Source organism: Colossoma macropomum, unplaced genomic scaffold (genome assembly GCF_904425465.1).
Source record: "Colossoma macropomum unplaced genomic scaffold, Colossoma_macropomum, whole genome shotgun sequence".
NCBI lineage: Eukaryota > Metazoa > Chordata > Actinopteri > Characiformes > Serrasalmidae > Colossoma > Colossoma macropomum.
This window is the reverse complement of record NW_023494786.1, coordinates 12,849,076-12,868,878: the sequence shown is the minus strand read 5'-3', so window position 1 is coordinate 12,868,878 and position 19,803 is coordinate 12,849,076. Positions and strand designations below refer to the sequence as shown.

Below are 19,803 nucleotides of genomic sequence, written 5' to 3'. Positions count from 1 at the left end.
AGAAGGTTATTCAAAGAAATAGTTCAGAAAAAAAAGAAAATAATTATGAATGCAATGATTATCTTTGATACTTGAATGCATGTCCTTTGCAGTCAAACGCTGTACTGCAGCCACTTTCTGCCATCAGTTTTGTCTTCAATAAGTGAAAAGCATGTTCAGTTGGGTTGAGGTCAGGTGACTGACTCATTCCATTTCTTTGCCTTAAGAAACTTTTAGGTTGCATTCGCGGCATGTTTTGGGTCATTATCCATCTTTACTGTGCACTGTCTTATTGGTTTTGCATGATTTGACTAATTCTGAGCAGAAAGTATAGCACTATACACTTCAGAATTCATTATGTTACTTCTATCAGCAGTCACATCATAAAAGTGACCCAGTTCCATTGGCAGCCATACATCTCCAAGCCATAACACTACCTCCACCATGTTTGACAGATGATGTCCTTCCTTTCCTTCTCCATATTCTTCTGGGAACATCATTCTGGTACAAGTTAATCTTGGTTTCATGTGTCCAAGAAATCCTGTTCCAGAACTGAGCAGGCTTTTTTTTAGCTGTTCTCTAGCAAAGTCTAATCTGTCCTTACTATTCTTGAGTGTTACAAATGGTTTGCATCTTGGGGTGAATCCTCTGTATTTACATTCATGAAGGCCTTTCTTGATTGTAGTCTTTGACAAAGATATGCCAACCTCCACTTGAATGTCCTTGACTTGACTAGATGTCGTGAATGGGTTTTCCTTCACCATGGAATGAATTCTGATTTTCCAGGCCTCTTGGTGTTGCTGAGCTCGCCCGTTCATTCCTTCCTTTTATGAACATAACAGATTGTTGATTTGGCCACTCCTAAGGTTCTGCTATCTCTCTGTCAGGTTTATTTTTTTCAGCCTAATGACAAACCCTTTCACTTGCCTTGATGCCTCCTTGGGCCGCATGTTGAGAGTTCCCATGAACAGCTACGAAAAGCGTATTCAACACTTGGAATCAATTTGAGACCCATTCTCCTTAATTTATCATTAAATAATAATGATTTCAAATGTTTATATTTTTGCTTTAACAGTAAAGATATGCTGCAGAAAAAGCATTCACCAGTGTTATAGTAGATAAATGCTCCAAATATTGCAAAATGATTGACTGTCTCCCAGGCAACAAAGACAACAATTATTATTATTAGTACTACTAGTAGTAATAAAAGTTATAATAAAATTACATTGATCAACAGTGAATACTATTGCAAAAGTGTGGACTGAGTGAACCCAAAGATAAACAGCCCAAACAGTCTACGTGCAATGTGTGATCAATATAATGGTTGTGTAATCTGTCCTACATTTTGGAGAACCACAACTAATGCAATAAAACATCTTTAAAAAATAAAATAAAATATCATCTGTGAAAGATCTAAAGCTACTAGACCTTATTAATGAAAATGTTCAAATTGGCCATGAACTCCAAGTTTGTTCTAAATGTGAAAATACTAAAAGGTGTGATGAATGCAAAACCAGCCATTGTGATTTCCTACTAAAATAAAATCACCTACAAAACAAAATCCTAACATACATTACATAAATAAAAAAAGTAACTTTTGTGTGTTTAGGTTGTAATACAACATACAACTGGAATTGTTTTCTGTTCTAATATACATCACATTTTAGAATGCAGCTTGTAAGACATGAAAAAATATATATTTTATTATTTGTTTTAGGTCTGTGTTTGTAGTGAACATTTTTACAGATCCAACATACACCTATACTTTTTTCATATAGCCTATATGTTTTTATACAGCAGCTTTGGTATTTGTGAAATGATATTAAGCCACTGCTGCTTAAGGTGGAATGAGCCTGAAACTGGACAAATATTCAAAGTCAACAATAAAAACCCAGTTGGGTAGATTGTATTGAAAAGAAAGCATGTTTAACATTATTACCATATGGTTATATTACAGTATGACACAAAATAAAGTATGTCATCTTTTGGTGTTACTTACGGTCCTGAAGTTTGTCCATAGACACAGAGAAAGAGGAAGCAGGCTAACAGTAGCCTTTTACTAAAGTGAATCCTCCTGACAACCATGATGAAGTCTGGTCACCAACAACAAGTCAAGAAGCTCAGCTGCCTTTTTAAAAGATCATTCAGCCCACAGAAGATTCTCATCAATGATTAATCAATTCCTTTTGGCTGAATTGAAAACTTGTACCATAAGCAATAATATATCCATATGTGGGAAGCTGAAATGTGGTATATTCAAAGTCCAAAAACGTTAAACATTTACAGTTGCTTGCAAAGTTTTCATGTTTTGTTGATTTTGGAAGCGACAATAAGTGTCATGCATCCACAGAGATCTACCTATCAAAGATCAGCTTTCCTGTAATTCTGAGAACTAGTCCCACTGTTTCACATGTTCTCATCAGTCAGCCTTCTTATACCTGGACTAATGTAACTACAACTACTGGACAATCGTGAGTTGCTCACCATTAAATTGGCATTAGAGGAATGGCACCATTAGTTAGAGGGGGCAAACCATTCTTTTACGGTGCTGACATGTCATTGGAATCTGGATTACCTTCACAAATCAAAGAGACTAAATTCCAGAGAAGCAAGGTGGGCAATGTTCTTTTCACGCTTTAACTTTGTAATCACACACAGACAAGGGGTCTGATAATGGCAAAGCTGATGCTTTGTCATGCCAATTTAAAGGAAAGTAGATATATTATGGGAAACACACTAACAAAGTTATAACAAAAGAAAGAAGTAATACCTTTCAGTTTGTTAGCTAAAGGTACTGTATCAAGGCTTAGAAGCGGCATCATTCACATATGAGAAAGCAACATCCATAACAATGTGATACACATTATTAACATCTAACTCTTTTGTGTTGACTAATGTTAGACAAACAGGATATGATGTAATTCCTTCAGCCCTGATTTGACAATACAGAGATGCTCCAAAGTGAATCCAGCTGAGAGGTTAGCTACGCCTGAAGAAGGTATACCACATCATTGTGAATAGTTAACCACAACCTTCTTAAAACCTAGAGAAGATTTATATAGTGAACCAAATAGTGAGTTAATTTTGTTTGTGGATGGATCATGTTTAGATTTTCATATGGCATAAAATTAGTTCTGACAATGGCCAACACCTTGTTAATAAAGTTATTGACATAATCACACAGACGTTAATTATTAATTAATGATTAAATGTAGATTGGGATGTGTATATCATCCATAATCGCAGGGCATAGTTAAATGTCATAGTTGAATTGGCTAAACAATCTACCATTAGCTTTAATGAGTATGAGAGTGGTTACCAATTGAATCACTCATTTGACCCCTTATGAAATGCTTACAGGGTGCCCCGTGCCTGTAACATATTTCTGACGGCCTACTAAAGGCCCTCAGCTCGAGTAATTACAAGCTGAGTTACACGAATATGTAAAATGTTTGACTAAAATCCGTAGAGAAATCTTCAATGATGTGAAAGGTGCCACTGAGGGAAGAAAGTTAGATATTAGAGATCAGCTCAAACAAGTGCTGCCCAGAGACTGTCTACATAAGGGTCTTCAAAAGAGGCTGGACGGAACCAAGACGTGTGGGTCCTTCCAAGGTGGTCCTAGCAACTCCAACTGCAGTTAAAGTGGAAGGACAAAAGGTGTGGGTCCATCTAAACCATTGTTCCAGAGCAGCGCCTGCGCTGAGACCAGTGACTGAACAACCACCAGCACAACAAGAAGAACACATCCACAAGGATGATGACTCCCAAGAGCCTGGACCAGGTGGAACTTCCAGACCAAGAGCAAGAGCCCAAGCCCACTGAGAGACACCACCAGCACTATCGGACGGCGATGATGTGGACTCGGACATGGATGACTGAAGTGAGGAAACATGAAAACACAATCGTCAACCTCTTGCTGTTGTCATTTGCTTTTTTCATCACTTGTGTTCTGCTGGGACTGACAGTGTGCATGTTCTACATGATATACAACCCTCCACAGTGTCTGAAAAATGACTCACGTGCACACAATCAGATCCAGAACTCTCATGAGCGGATGAAAACAGCAGAACCGGAATACTTTCTTGCGTGCCAAACCTGGAACTTGACTAATGGCATGCACTGTGAACAGTACTGTCCAATTACCAGCCAAAAAGTTTGCCAAGGATTGCGTGGGACACCGAATGAGTTCAAGGTGTTGCATGGATGGACAGAGACAAAAGGGACATGCAAATCAGTCTTGCTGTTGTCAATGGTTTCCAGGTATTTCCAATTGTACACAAGAGCCTAATTGTGTTGGACCAAGAGTTACACCTAGCAGGAAAAACAACGGGCTATAATGTGTGTTATCTCTTTTGCTACTCCTTAGTAATAATCACTCACTGCCAGCAGGTGATTCCTATGTAACATATAGGAGCACGGGTACCAAAGCATATGTAAAAGACATTAAAGGGAAAATAAGAGGAATAGGGATTTTAAAAGCTGATCGATGTAAAGTTTCAATAAGAATAACAGTAGGAGCAAAGTGTGAGTTAGTCCTCTGTCAAGGATATAAGTGTGAACCAATCATCTGTCATAAAACTATTAATAGAAATAATTCCAAAGGAGTTGTTGTTAAAAAACGGAAGGCACATGAGATGATTAAAATAGGACAAAAAGTTATAGAAGACACATTAGATGAGACTAATCTGAAGAAAAAGGGATGGTTGTCACAGAATATGCTTCCCAAAATATATTGTATCATTACTTACGCTATACTGCTGAAATCAACATGAAGATTTTATAACTTGCCATTCCAAACATGTACCAACTATAGTGGCTATAGGAGGATTAGAAGAGTGTTGGGAAAGTGTTACAATCTGCCTTTACTCTGTTTACTGGATAGTTTAAGCCTAAAGGTTTTTAGAAACAAGGGTTTCGACAGTTGTACAGCTATGAGCAAATCATTTACAGCTCCACCTCTGGTAATTAAGGATGGTAGATTAAATGATACTTTTTGTTTTTGTCTAGAAGAAGTAATGAGATTAATAGCTTTGCTATTAGATATGATAGAAAGTTAAATGCCACTATTCAAATAAACAATAAAGGGAATGTTACCTCTGACATAGGCTTTACTGTAGGATCTAACCCTGTAGCAGACATTTTTGGAGTGTTGTGTTACACCTTTGGTACGCAGCATGATTATCAAAATTGTGGGGAATATTATGGCATATTTTCCTGTGTTATAAGTTGAAACTCCTACAGCTAGTAACAACTTTCATGTGACTTGGCGTGTTGCACCAGCTCAAGGAATTAATTAGGACTGAGTGATGGCCTATTAATCCATGTGTTCTTTTTTTAAGTTTTCTTTATACTTTGGTGTTTCATTCTATCCTTTAGTGACATTAGTTTGTGTTTTGGGAAATGTTATAATACATTGGCAAGTAAATATGTTTGTTAACTATTTCAAGGGTCTGGTTTGCTTTCAGGCTGATGCTGGCTACTGACATCTAAGAAGTTGGGTTCAAGACACCAGTTGCCTCTTTGGGGTTGAGAGCTGAGACTGGAATGGTCCAATTGTGGCTTTTTGCGCTTATTGACTTTCTTGGGACACCTGGTATGTGGGACTTAAAGAGCCTGTATAGTAGCTCTGAGGAGCTTTATAACCAGGAAGACCCGGATTTGCCGTGCCTTATGCAGCTATGCTCACCTGCAGCTGGGTTCACAGACAGGCCTGTGTGTACCTACTGACCCAGTGAAGAGAGGGGCAAGTTGACCTTGAAAGGTAGAGCAGACTGGTAAAAACCTGTTGAAGCCAGTTTTGAGGAGTGAGCTCATCATGCGATGGCCAAATTGATGGACGAAGAGATGCACCTATTAGAGAATGAGCTAATATCAAAATTTGAGAAGTAAGGTGGGGGGATATCAAACTACCCCAGATAAATGGTATATAAAGTGTTGTTTGGAACACTGTATTTGCGCAGTTGGGTGTCTCGAGACCCTGTGCCACCTGATGCTGAAATAAAGAAGAAGCCTTTTTCTCCCTTCCACAAGAACTCAGTGGCTTTTATTAAGGCTTTTATTCTACTTTCTTTATTTTTGATTGAATACCCTTTTTGTTTTTGTTTATTTTATTTTTGTTTATCTTTCGTAAGTGATTAAGACAATAATTAGAACAAAACCACAGCACAAAATAGTTTAGATTTTAAAACCATCATATGTCGGGGTTTGGGCAAGGAAGAAAATAGCTGTTGGTCCTGACACCACCTCTGCCAAAAGTCAGTTTGTGAAATTTCTGTCTGCTAGATCTGTCCCAGTCAACAGTAAGTGCTACTATTATGAAATGGAAGCACCTAGGAGTAAAAACAGCTTAGCCACAAAGCGGTAGACCAGGCAAACTCACAGAGTGGGGCCACAGAGTGCTGAAGCGCACAGTGCCTATACTCTGTTGAATCACTCACCAAAGAGTTCCATATTTCTTCTGGAAGCAATATCAGCAAAAGAACTGCGAGTTAGAAGCTTTACAAAATGGGTTTCCATGGCTGAGCAGCTTCACACAAGTCTAAGATTAAAATGCGCAGTGCACCGGGGGGAGAGTGGTGTAAAGCACGTCGCCACTGGACTCTGAAGCAGTGAAAACATAATCTGTTGAGTGATGAATCACACTGCTGTATCTGGCAGTCTGATGGACGAGTCTGGGTTTGGCGAGTGCCAGGAGAACACTACATGTACACTACATACTTTAGCACAGTTCAAATGTGTTTTTAAAGTTCAGTTTGGCAGCGCAGACTAGTATACTTAAATTATACCCTAAGAGTGCCAAAAATAGCACATGACTAGTATACCTAGTATACATAAAGCATGACCTACATATATATCAAGTACACATTAGCTGTTCCAGTGTAGTACTTACTGCATAACTTAAGCATGTTATTTTGTTAAAACTACTTTAGTATACTTTTTTTCCCCCATAAGGGTATATTTACAGATTTCAGGACCACCTGTAGCCCCAGGGCCTACAAGCAGGTTAAAGCGCCCCTGGAGACCCCCATTGTACTGGTGTTTTCCTCAAGTGGTTGAGTGGACATAAAAGAATGACCAGTCTTTTGAGGTTAGCCTTAGCCTAACATGGAAAGTAAGGATTGCCTTCCTGTTTCCTCCCATACTGCCAAAAAAGACCACTGACTCGGTTTCAGGGCCTTCCAGCAGTATTTGACTGATGGATGTATTGGTGTATCAGATGGATGGATGTATGAGACAAATAACTTGAAACATTTGAGGAAGCTGAAGTTGGCTTCTTATGTAAATTTCCCCTTCCAGCTGAAATGGTGCAGCAGTTACAGAAGCCTGTACATCTAGTACCAGAATGTACCTGCTGCTCCACTTCATTTGGAACAAAAAATTAAAACAAAAACATCTGAATATGAAGCTATTATAGAAGTTCAAAAGTGAACACCTAGAACTGTTTTTGCTGGGTTGGGGTTAATGTTAGAAAGCAAAATTGAAAAAAGGTTCATATATGTATTTTTGATACATTTCAAGCTTGCTTTGGTTGTTAAAATATTATTCTTATGATGATGTGAAAGGGCCTAGAATAGCCTCTGTCAACATATAAAAATAGGTTAACTTTAGCATCTAAAATAGATTTATTTGAAATTATACATCTGAAAAAATACACTCACTGAGCACTTTATTATGAACACCTCATTGTATCTATTCTCATTGTCCATTTATTGGCTTACCATATTGGTGCACTTTGTTGATCTACAATTACAGACTGTAGTCCATCTGTTTCTCTGCATACTTTGTTAGCCCCCTTTTACCCTGTTCTTCAGTGGTCAGGACCCCCTCAGGACCACCAAAAAGCAGGTATTATTTGGGTGGGGGATCATTCTCAGCACTGCAGTGACACTGACATGTTGGTGGCATGTTGTGCTTATATGAGTGGATCAGACACAGCAGTGCAGGGATTTCAGACAAAAGCAGCAGCCAAGAACAATCGATAGGACAGTCAGATGTTCCTGTAACCCATTTCTTCCACTGTATCAATGTTTGTGAGTGTGATCCATTCCTGCATTGTTAAGCAATCAAATGACAGAGACTGAGACCTTTATATTTATATATGTGCATATTTACTGTACATGGGTTTCATGTAGGGAAATAGGGATTTATTTGTACTCTTTTAATAAATACATTTTCAACATACTTGATGAATGTCACTTTGTTGTGAATGTTTATATTAGTATTGAGGCTGTAGACCCATCTGCCTTACTTACACAGAACTTGTCTGGCAATGTGAAGCAGGCTAGAAGGTCTCAAAAAGCAGCACATTGTGCCACATTCAAAAGAGATTGAAATACAAGTGTGAAACAATTTCCAAGTCATTGAAATCAACCACTCTGGAAAGGGTTACAAAGCCATTGCTAAATGTCTGGGACTCCAGCAAACCACAGTGAGAGCCATTACCCACAAATGGAGAAAACAGTGGTGAATCTTCCTAGTGGCCAGCCTACCAAAATTTCACCAATAGCACATCAACGATTCATCCAGGAGGTCACAAAAGAACTCAGATGAACATCTAAAGAACTGCAGGCCTCCCTTGTCTCAGTTAAGGTCAATGTAAATGATACCACCATAAGAAAGACACTGGGCAAAAATGGCATCCATGGGAGAGTTGCAAGGCGCAAACCACTGCTGACCAAAAAAACACAAAGGCTCATCTCACACTTGCCAAAAACCATCAAGATGACCCCCAAGATTTTTGGGATAATATTTTGTGGACTGATGAGTCAAAGGTGAAACTTATTTGGAAAACATGGGTCCCGTTACATCTGGCATAAAGCTGCATTCCACCATAAGAACGTCATACCAACATGGTGGTGCTAGTGTGATTGTCTGGGGCTGCTTTGGTTCTTCAGGACCTGGATGACTTGCCACAACTGTTGGAACCTTGAACTCTGCTCTCTGTCAGGAAAAGCCAAAGGAGAACATCTGCCTGTCTGTTCATGACCTAAACCTCAAGCACAGTTGGGTTATGCAGCAGGACATTGATTTGAAGCACAAAAGCAAGTTCACCTCTGAATGGCTCAAAACAAACAAAATTGAGGTTTTGGAGTGGCTGAGTCAAATTCCAGACTTGAATCCCATTGAGATGTTGTGGGAAGACCTTAAATGAGCAGTTCATGCTCGAAAACCCTCCAATGTAGCCAAATTAAAACAATTCTGTAAAGAGTGGGCCAAAATCCCTCCACAGCGATGTAAAAGACTCATCGCAAGTTATCGCAGATGTTTGAATGCAGTTGTTACTGCCAAGGGTGGTACAACCCATTATTGGGTTTTAGGGGGCAATTACTTTTTCACATGGGTGATTTTTTTAAAAATAAATCCTTATCTTCAATAAATAAAATTATCTTTGAAAAGCTGCATTTTTTGTTTACTCGTGTTACCTATATCTTATATTAGAATTAGTTTTATGATCTGAAATATTTAAGTGTGACAAATTAGCAAAAATAGAAGAAATTATACTTTTTCACAGTACTGTGTATTTTGGTAAAAATGCTACTAAATTCTGTGGAAAGGGAGTTTCTTAGGTATGGAGACACTCAAAGAAACTTTATTTATAAAAAATTTAGTTGTGTTCTCTGATGAAGCCATAGTCGGCTTCTTATTTGCCAGCTTCTTGTTCTAGTCCAGCAGAGCTGATGCAGCATGCTAACTAAAACTGCAGCACTGCGTTTCTGAGACAGTATAAAGTGTATAAAGTGTGTAAAACATAAAGTGTGACTGAATGTTCTAAAATCAGACAAAATATCAGGATTGATTAAGGACATGGACTAATGTTACACATTAAAAAAAAATTATTAAAAGAAAACTAATTGATAAAGATTAATATAATTAACTTTGTTTTTGTACAGTTAAATTGTCCAACATGATTAACATTCACAACAAATGTAAACTCAAGCCAAGCTCTGTTTCTTTTGTTTAACTGCCATGAGGAAAATGGTGAGTTAGCCTGGTAAGTTTCTTCAGTAAGACTGGAGTTTGTGTTGAAATGAAGCATATTGATGTTACTGATTGCTTGTTTCTAATATCTAGCTTCAAGTCAATGTCAGAGTCAGAGCTAAATCCAAGTCAAGTTGAAAGTCTATTATGATTTTATCTAGTCATCAAAACAGAGTCCAAATCTCTGAAAAGAGATCAAGTTGTAATTGTGTATAACTGTTACATCAGTGCTTGGGGGCAACTTGTAATTGTGTATAACTGTTACATCACTGCTTGGGGGCTCCCCTCCTCACCTTCAGAGCTCTTTCCTGTTACCTTTCCACATTGGGTCTTGTTTTGTGTATTCATTGTTTATATATTTTTTAGTTACCTTGGACTATTTGGAATATCTATATTTTAGACTATTTGTATTGTTTTCTGGGGTTTTTGGCCTAGAGTTTGTATTAATCTGTTTTTGGATCTTAATTGTGTCCTTTTATTTCACTGATTACAACAAGAAAGCAGCACGAGTTGCTTGACATCCATATTTATTGATCAAAAATAGTCATTCTGTTTTCTCTTGAGAACAGAAAAAAAAGATATATAGACAGTGTCAGTGTTTTCTGTGTCTCATACTGTGAGGCTGCAGATCTGAATTCTCACACACAGGGGGAGGAGTACTCTGTCTCAGACTGGTCACCTAAATGAAAGAGGTACTGAATTTCAGTAAATAAAAGCAATACAATTACCTGAATAGTGAAGCATAAAGCCCAGGAAAATCTTACTTGTTTGGTAGTAATCATAAACTTTGATCACAGCTGGTTTGAGGTTCTTGACTGGAAGCACCTGTTTAAGATGAAGCCGATAATTTATAGGAATATCCTTTGGTACCTGTTGAAACAAACCAGACATTGTACTGTAAAAATGCTCTATTTTACCTGTTCATTTTGCTGTGGAAATTAGACTCTTTTCATTTCTTAAAATGTATAAACAAGAACCTTTTCAATTTACTATCCTCAACAGTGATCATGTTCAGGCCTCATATCTAGAGACAGATGACACATTAAAGGAAAGACTGAATACATCGCTGCTGTCAGACCAAAACCTTGTATCTCCAGTTTTTGACATAATTTGAAAACATCTACTGTCCTTTATATTGTGTGTAATTTCAAGATGAATGGACCAAGAGAAATTGCCCAGAATTACTTGTAAAAATGTCTGGTTCCATTGACTTACATTAAAAGTAAATTATGTTTTTTCCTTCTCCTGTAAAGTTATCATTTTGGAGATATGAGATTTTGGTCTGACAGCAGCGATATGCATGAAGAAACTGCAGATCAGGTGTACTGCATGATACAATTACATAATTAACACTCATGCTCTGTGGCATGTATTAAGATGCTGAGCAGTCCCAGTTGACATCAATTTCGGATGAAGATGGCGAGAGGAAAAGATCTGACTGAATCTGACTGCTCATCTGGCTAGTGTTTCAATAGGAACAGTGACATTTACATCTATGGGAAAGATAAGACAGTAAATGAGGTTGGAAATTGTGGTTCTGTGGTGAAGAAACACATGCTGTGCTCTACATAAGTATGGAAAAAAATGACCTGGTCACATTAATAACCCATCACCATGTTCATCACAAGTGGGAGAGTGCGTACACCAAGAAGGTGGTACAGGCCCGAATGCCTGACCACTGCAGTGAGGGGGGCGGGTGGCTCTGTTATGCTCTGGAGGGAGATTATGCTGCCATGGTGTGTGTCCTCTTGACCCATTAGAGCAGGGGTGTCCAATCTTACCCACGAAGGACTAGCGTGGCTGCAATTTTTTTTTAATTTCAAACAAGCAATCTGAGGTATATATTTGTCTTAAAATATCACCTGTAACCAAAGGAGTGTATTTTTGGCCACTAGCGAATAGTTTTATGAAGTCAATAATTACTTTGTCATTTATGATTATTTTCAAATCTGTACCTCAAGCTGACATGCAGGTAAATTGCAGCGTTCTTGCTGGGTTTTGAAAGTCTGGAAAAAGATGAAAATTTCTGGGCCAGAACATGTATAGATATTCTATTGCCAAAATAATGATTGCAAAGCTAAAGAAATTTACGGTTACTAAGGTGTTGCCAGGCGGTTGCTATGGTATTTTATATGGTTGCTATGGTTTTGACATGTAATTGCAGTAGTATGGCTGTGGAATAGAGCTTGGAGACCTGCCTTGAATAAGTAGATGCAGTTTCATGGCTGTCATGTAAAGGAAATAATAGCTGGGGTGTGGGCGAAAATCAATGGCAGAAAGAAAGGTTGAGAAAAAAGGACAAACTGATGAGTGCAGGTCAGAACAACATTGAATTCACGCTTAGGGGTCTGCCCTGAGATAGTATATGAAAAATGGAGTATTTTGGTCGAGCAGAAGGACAGTAGATGATACAATTTTTCACCCCATTCATTCCTATGGGAAAAAATCGTAATTTAATAAAGATTGTAGTAAAACCATACGTCCGATCAAAAAGCTGTATACAAGCACACCATTCCCAATCAGACCAAACATTCCGGAATAACTAATAAAGTTAGCACTAATAAAGTGCTCTGCCACAACTCATTCTCAACTACACAAACCACTACTGACCACAACCACAGGAGACACATTCTACTTATTTATATAATATAAATTATATACTCTAAAACTTTTTTGGAAAAGGCTGCAGAAATAATATAGAACAACATTAATCTGTTAACATTAACAATTTAGAAAATCACAAATGACAAACTAATAATTTAACTGTCTATTACCAGAGGCCATAGAAATATGAATAACAATGCATACCTTTGGTTAGAGATGAGAATTTCAGTTAATAAATAGAGGGTACAGAGACAGGGAGCTAGCCAGAATATTCTCTGTCAACTGTTAACCACAGGAGGATCATCAGAGCTTATACAGTTAATTACACCCTCTGTCTACTGAAAATGTGGAAAAAGCTTTTTAAAACTGAAATAAATTAGGTAGCTCAACAAAAACAGATACAGAACTGGTTATATTCCATGACATGTCTGGTTACTAGCAGAAAACTGTAAAAAAAACAGTTAGTTATTTTATTCAGAGTCAGGCAAGAGCTATTAGTTATATTTCGGAAGAATAGTGTTCCCTCCCTCCAGTACATTTCCAGTGACTGGCACACTTTAGTTGTTCTGGTAGTCACCAGTGCTTTTTGTTTGTGGTGTCACACATCTTATTATCAGTACTGTGCAAAATATTTTGCCAGTTAAAATTCTATAGAATAAATGCAACACAGGTTTTGTTCCTGACTTCATTGTGCACTCTAGCTATTTCATGCACTGTTCAAAAGGTTTATTAGCTTAACCTAAAATAAAAAGTACTTAATGTGGTGGAAAGCAATATAATTGTATTTATTTAAATATATATTTTAAATTTGTTCATCTACATTTTTGTTTAGATAAACAAAATCAACATTTTAAATCAATTCAAGTTTCACTTTTTGCAGTACAGCAGCACATGTTTATGTCAAATGAAGGACTGATTATGTATTTGACTGAATATGTCTGTGACATCTTCACAGTACTGTACATGTAACATAAAGATAGTAAGCTGTGATTTTCTCTCACCTCTTTTATATACATGAGTACATGGTCATCTTTGGAATCGACTCGCTCCACAAGTGGGCTGTTTTTTAGCTGAGGAAACAAGATAATTACTTCTCTGCAAATTAATAAATACTTACAAAGAACTGGTTGGTCTGAACTGCAGTGAGGACAAATGAAATAGTCCTGAGTTTGCAACTTTTTTAAGCTATGTGTTCATTTTTTTTGTAAAATGAAAGAGCAAAAACATTTATAATTGTCACTGAGGTTAAGGTGAGGTCTGTGTGTGCATGTGTGGGTGTGTTACAATAAACACTACTACTTACATCACTGGGATCTGCTGTGAATCCTGATAGGATCTTTATATCCACTATCACCATGTTAGTGCTGTTTAGAGCCCCATTATATCTGAAGAAGAAATTAAAGAAGACTGGTCATTAATCACAGAATTTACACTTACATCAAATGTACAGTGTTTTTTCCCATACTGAAGGTAGCTTAAATAAACTATTTGATGCGGAAGTTTCAGACATGTAAAGTTTAATTCAGCTGTAAAAGTTCAGTAACCTGTGGTACTATGATTTCAAAATCATGTTTGTGTGTTTGAAAATAATTAAAAGCAGTAATTTCCTTTAAAAAATCAGAACAACTGCAAACAAATGTCTCCTTATTATCTAAAGTTATCAGTGTATAGTTCCCTCATATCAGATGACATTTTTATCAAAATACATGCGTACGTGACTGTGAAGTTGATGGCCAGAGTTTGTCCAAATGACTTTGTACAATCTCCTTCAGTTTTAGCCTTGATGTGTAATGTACTGGTTCCAACAGGTGTGGGGATATTGTAGAAAAGTGCAATCTGCAGGTGGGGATAAGAGAGATAAAACCAGTAAAACAGCAAATAACCAGACGAAGTGTCTCCTAAACCTATGTGACCAACAAGCATCTACATAGAGGCCTGCATAAAAGGTGAGTGTTTCTGAAGACAGGTGTTAAAATACTGGCTATTCTCAAAGAAATTTTCTGCAACTAATCCTAGGACTTGCAGAGATGCATTACCTTACATTGAGCTTAAACAAGACTGCATTTAAATGTAAAGTTATACATTCTAAGCTACATTTTCCACTACAACAACCTTAATTTTCCCTTGCTAACCCCATAATCATCAGCTTCAGTTGGTATGGTTGGTTTCCTTGACAAACACCCCTGCTGAACCCCAGACTGAATAATAGCTAGCTGAATACTAGTTTTCTCCAGAATTCACACCCTTGCTAAAAAATTGACTGCAGGCCACTGCTAGCACCATCAAAACCCTACACTAACCATTTTGACAGACCTCAATTTGCAAGACACGCAGAGTCACACAAAGGACTTATCACGAAGTCTAAACATCGACACCTACCATACTGACCAGAGGGTCTTCTAAGTTATTACCTCAGCATTGCTCTCAGATAATACCTCCATGGATTCTCTGGGGGTAGCCCAACTAATATTAATGAGACTGGAACAGTAGCACATGCCTTTGGCAGGGCTGCCTAGGCCTACCTCAGCTATAGAACACTAATTATGAAAATAACTGTGGTTTCATGAATTCTGGCAGACTACCAGAGTTTTCAGTCCATTGGAATCTGGAAAAACATTTGGACAATGTTGTCCATGTGAATTGAGTATTTGTTTTACTGGCATTTCTAACATTCTTAACATAAAAAATACTCACAAAGTGTTTAAGGAGATGATTTGAAAAACTCTATGCAAATTCCATTAATGTAGGACCAGGAAGAGCTAGACACACTGACCTGTACAGAGACGCAAGTAGAGCCCTTCACCAAAATGCTGTATTTGCCAGGAACATGTAGTGGTCTCTCTTGGTACAATAACTTGTTGTTCTGGTCCACATCAAAGTGGTGACTCTCTTTATCTTCTGACTGCACAGTTACTGTGCTGGAGCCATCAGAGCTGAACACTTTGGTGGAGTACAGAGCCAGAGCCTGGAGGGCCACCACTGTGTCCTAATCCAAACACAAAATCGTTGAGGAAGGTTCACAAACTTCAGTGTCTGTTTAGATGCTCACCTGAATTCTAATACTGAGTAGGACTTCTGTCCTCTTAGAACAGTCTGTCTTCGTGGAAGCATAGATTTAAGAATGACAACATTAATTTCTCTTTGTAGATATTATGAGATTAAGGATACACTTTGAGTACCTGGGTGGAGGAGAAGCCTCCATAGGGATTCTGCTGCCTCACCAGCCAGGTGACAATCCTGTTAGCATAGCCCAAATCAGCAGCAGTGACTTCAGCTGTAGTGAGAACAGCTAGCATAACATAGGAGCTGATCTCCACTGCTAAGGACCCGGAGTCATCTGATGCAGACTGAGACCAGTGAAGGCGACCATCTACATAGAGACACAAGAGATGTGATAAAATCTAATTAGCTTATGTAGAAATAAAAAGAGATAAACCACAACACTACAGACACTAAAACAGTAATACAAAATAGCTTAACGTTTGATCTTAAAAGTTTCATACCTCCTGAAATAGCAATACTATCCAACTTCTTCAGCAGCTGCGCACGAGTGTCATGTTCTCCAGCCAGACTGAAAGTGTAGGCCAGCAGTGCAGTGGCATAGGTGTTTGTTAGGTTGCCAATAGAGGACTTCAAACATGATAATCCTTTACTTACAACAGGATCCTACAACAAAAAAATGCAAAAAAAGCGTTGAAGACAATGTAATTGTAATATTGTCCCCTAAATTCTATTCAATCAAGACAGATTACATGTTAACATCATAAAAACAAAACTCATCACAAGTCTCTACAGTTAAATCTCTGCTTTGAGAGGATCTGCTGGATGGTGTGTTTAATCCTCTGAAAAAAGAAACTAATAGAAAAATAAACGTCAGATAAACTTCAGTCTGTATACTACATCCAACAGACAAGCAATACAGATTATTCCACTGATGCAGTGCACAGTGCTGCTCGCAAGTTTGTGAATACCATGATGTGAATTTTTACATTCATTTATCAAACAAAGTTATCCAACACACCTCTGCTTTCAATAACTGGCATCACCCCCTTGAGCAACAATGACCTCAACCAAATGTTCCTGTAACTGTTGATCAGCTGTGCACATTGACTTGGAGGAATCTTGGCCCATTTCTCCTCACAGAACTGCTTCCACTCTGTTATGTTAATGTGCTTTCTTGCATGAATTCCATGTCTTAAGTTCTGCCACATTTCTATTTGCGTAAGCTCTGGACTTTGACTAGGCCATTCCAAAATGTAATATTTCTTCTGTTTCAACCATTATTTGTCGATTAACTGGTGTTTTTAGGATTGTTGTCTTTCTGCAGGACCCAACTTTGTTGAGCTTCAGCATTCATGAATGGATTCCCTGACATTCTCCTGTAGTATGTTTTGATACAATCCAGAATTCATAGCTAAATCAAATGATGGCAAGCTGCCTGATTCTAGTAGCAGTAAAACAGCCATAAAAAATGATGCTGCCACCTCTGTGTTTCAAAGTTGGAATGAAGTTCTTATGCTTGGATGCAGTTTTGAGTTTTTTCCCAAACATAACATTTCCCATTTAAGACATAAAAATCTATTTTTGCCGTATTGGTCCACATAACATTTGTTAAGTATAGTGTTAGTTTAGGCAAGCTCAAAGTCAAGGTCAGGCCCCAAACTCAAATCACCAGCTGTTTCAGCTGATCGCCTGCTACGCATACGATTAGCTAAATGCGTCAGGTCTTTTATTTAAGCTGGTTTATCATTCTCACTGCTCCTCTGCAAGCCCTTTTGCAATTTCCTGCTGGCCAGTAGTTTGCTTAGTATGGTAATTTTTCAAGTGCACATGGAAGAGCAGGGAGGTCCCAGACCAGAACCATACTTACAAATATAACTACTGAAAATTGACTTTACACAGGTAGTGTGCCCTGCTACTATTTATGGTAGGTTCACTACTTCAGTATGTTTGGTAGTCTGCTGCCTCAGGGAGTAATAGTAATATGGCAGTGCACAATAGTTTGTGTTGAGCACAGCCTGCGTAGCCAGCTCAAAAGGATAGCTATGACTTAACGCTAAAGAAAGTAAGGGTTTTATTTCATTTGGTTGTGAAATTGGTATGTTTTATTTTGTGTGTTTCCAGAAACATGCAAGGTGAAGTTGGCTGCTTGGAGTGGGTTTTTAAACAATGTGTCTGCAGTTTGGTGGGACAGCATGTGTGCATTTTACTATCCAGAGGGGTGCTGTGGTACCATCTTGCTGGTGGTGATTTTTATCCATTTAGAATGTGGTGTGTTTGGCATCCAGTGATGCAGGCTTGTCTTCAGTGTTTACAAGAACGGGCTTATGTCACTTTTTACTGCTCTAATGAATCCTTTAATATTACATCAGAAGTGAAAGTTGTTGATAGGGTGAATAACATCAGGGTTGTTGCCCAGTTAGTTCTGTGATTCTGTAAGCTGTAATTTACAGTTTAATAAATGAAACGCTATTTGAATTTATTGAGTTGCTCTTAATGCCTCTCAGGGGAAACTTGCATTTCCCTGTTTAAATCATTACACATACATTGGCTAAATTTGTCTGGGCACTTATGTAAGCTGCTTTAGCCTGCCTTTTCTCACTGCTACCTCTGTAAGTCTCTTTGCAACCTCCTGCTGGCCAGAAGTTTGGTGGCCATACCACCAAATATAACAAAATAAATTACTAACAAGATTTTCTTTGATGAAGTGGTCCTGACTGAAATTGAGCATAGCGTTGGTTCGGGCAGGCCACAAAGACAAGCTCAAGCCCCAGTCTCAAATCACCAGCTGTTATCAGCTGATCTCAATCAACTGATAGCTCAGCTGATTGCCTGCTATGCATAAAGGTTGTTTATTGAAGCTGCTTTATTCTGCCCATTCTAGCCACTTCTTTTTAAGCCACTTTGCAACCCCCCACCCCCCCCACCCCACCCCAACTTCTCCTTTATTCCGTGTTTGACCCAAGAGGGGGTCTTCCTGCTGCTCTCCCTGCCTTAGGCTTTCCATGTATGCACATGGAAGAGCAGGGAGGTCAAACCACCGAATATAACTTACTGCAAATAGAAATAAAGATAAAGGATAAGATAAAGTGGTCCTAACTGAATTTTTGTAGTCTTCTGGCTCATCCAAGTGGTCTCTAGGAAACTTTAAACAGGTAACAAAGTTCCTCCTGGAGAGTAGTGGATTTCTCCATGCTAACATTCCATGTGTACTTTTCACTGCCTGATGGTGGACTCATTAGCACTTATATTAGCCAGTGTAAGAGAGGCCTGCAGAACCTTAGATGTTACCCTGGGGTTCTTTGTGATATCCCAGATTTTTATAAGCATTACTCCGGGAGTCATTTTTGTTGGATGACCACACTGGGGAAAGTGGGTCAGTGGATCCATGTCCACAAGTCCACATTCTTCAGAAATTGTTTCGGAACCTCCTCCAGCATAATGAGCATTGGCAAATGTTTTTCTGAGATTCTTAGAAATCTCATTTGACTGGGACATGACATGCACTAAAAATGTGTGTGGTAAAGACCAGACTTTGATGGTGAAGACCCAGGTTAATGTTAAATAGGGTAAGGTCAGACACATTTATACCTATCTACCTGTCATCTAATTGGATAAAATCTCCTGGCCCTAATTGTCTCCTATAGGAAACTGATAATTCTAGGGGTAGAACGTGTTATGGATGTTATGGAACGTGTTAAGCAACCCCAGAACACTCAAAAGAGAGAGGTTTTACAGCCCTCCAAGGAGGCCAAACGTTCGTCAACTTGTCTCCTATGAAGCCGCTGCCTGAACCTGTCATATCACTGCCCACCATTGAGGTAACCTTTGAGTGCCCAGGGATGGACCAAGTGGTCTACTGCTGAAGTCTGCCAGGGGACATCCTGGTCCTCATGAATTGCACTACTCACTATGCGGATTGTGTTGCTATACCAGTCCATTGCCTGTTGAAATTCAGGTCTGAGATATGCCTGTGTGGTCTCCAAGGTGCTGACTTACCACTACATGCCCTGTTTCTGTACCAATATTGGGGACCAAGGTAGCACTTACTCGCAAAAGGCAGAAACAAACCATGCATGGCTGGTGAACACTGATGGGCCACAGCTGAATGCCAGTGGATGGAGACATAAAAGCAGCTTACGCACTTACAGTATTTGATGGACTCCAAGCTGGAAATTTTTTTTTTCTCCACCACCATCAATCCTACTTTCCCACATCACTTTTTGCCCAAATTGTGAA

At 38.6% G+C, this 19,803-nt stretch overlaps 1 protein-coding gene, 1 long non-coding RNA gene and 1 pseudogene across 3 annotated transcripts in view; 1 reads left to right on the top strand and 2 right to left on the bottom strand.

Moving 5' to 3' along the window:
* Positions 1 to 2,394, bottom strand: part of LOC118826951 — a 44,028-nt pseudogene extending 41,634 nt beyond the window's left edge.
* A 6-nt stretch (positions 2,395 to 2,400) lies between these two features.
* LOC118827022 lies at positions 2,401 to 6,950 on the top strand. Its single transcript, XR_005008839.1, has 3 exons — positions 2,401 to 2,592; positions 2,881 to 2,977; positions 5,448 to 6,950. It is a non-coding gene; the product is annotated as an uncharacterized LOC118827022 (long non-coding RNA).
* Positions 6,951 to 10,470: 3,520 nt separating this feature from the next.
* LOC118826938 (alpha-2-macroglobulin-like) overlaps positions 10,471 to 19,803 on the bottom strand; it is a 41,725-nt gene continuing 32,392 nt past the window's right edge. For both annotated transcript variants that reach the window (XM_036598026.1, XM_036598037.1), the window contains 8 exons: positions 16,068 to 16,230; positions 15,744 to 15,934; positions 15,338 to 15,550; positions 14,279 to 14,400; positions 13,868 to 13,949; positions 13,566 to 13,634; positions 10,725 to 10,830; positions 10,471 to 10,639 (listed from right to left, as the gene is read on the bottom strand). In XM_036598026.1, the coding sequence (XP_036453919.1) occupies positions 10,599 to 10,639; positions 10,725 to 10,830; positions 13,566 to 13,634; positions 13,868 to 13,949; positions 14,279 to 14,400; positions 15,338 to 15,550; positions 15,744 to 15,934; positions 16,068 to 16,230 (987 nt within the window). In that variant the 3' untranslated portion in view covers positions 10,471 to 10,598. The remainder of the gene's footprint in view (positions 10,640 to 10,724; positions 10,831 to 13,565; positions 13,635 to 13,867; positions 13,950 to 14,278; positions 14,401 to 15,337; positions 15,551 to 15,743; positions 15,935 to 16,067; positions 16,231 to 19,803) is intronic.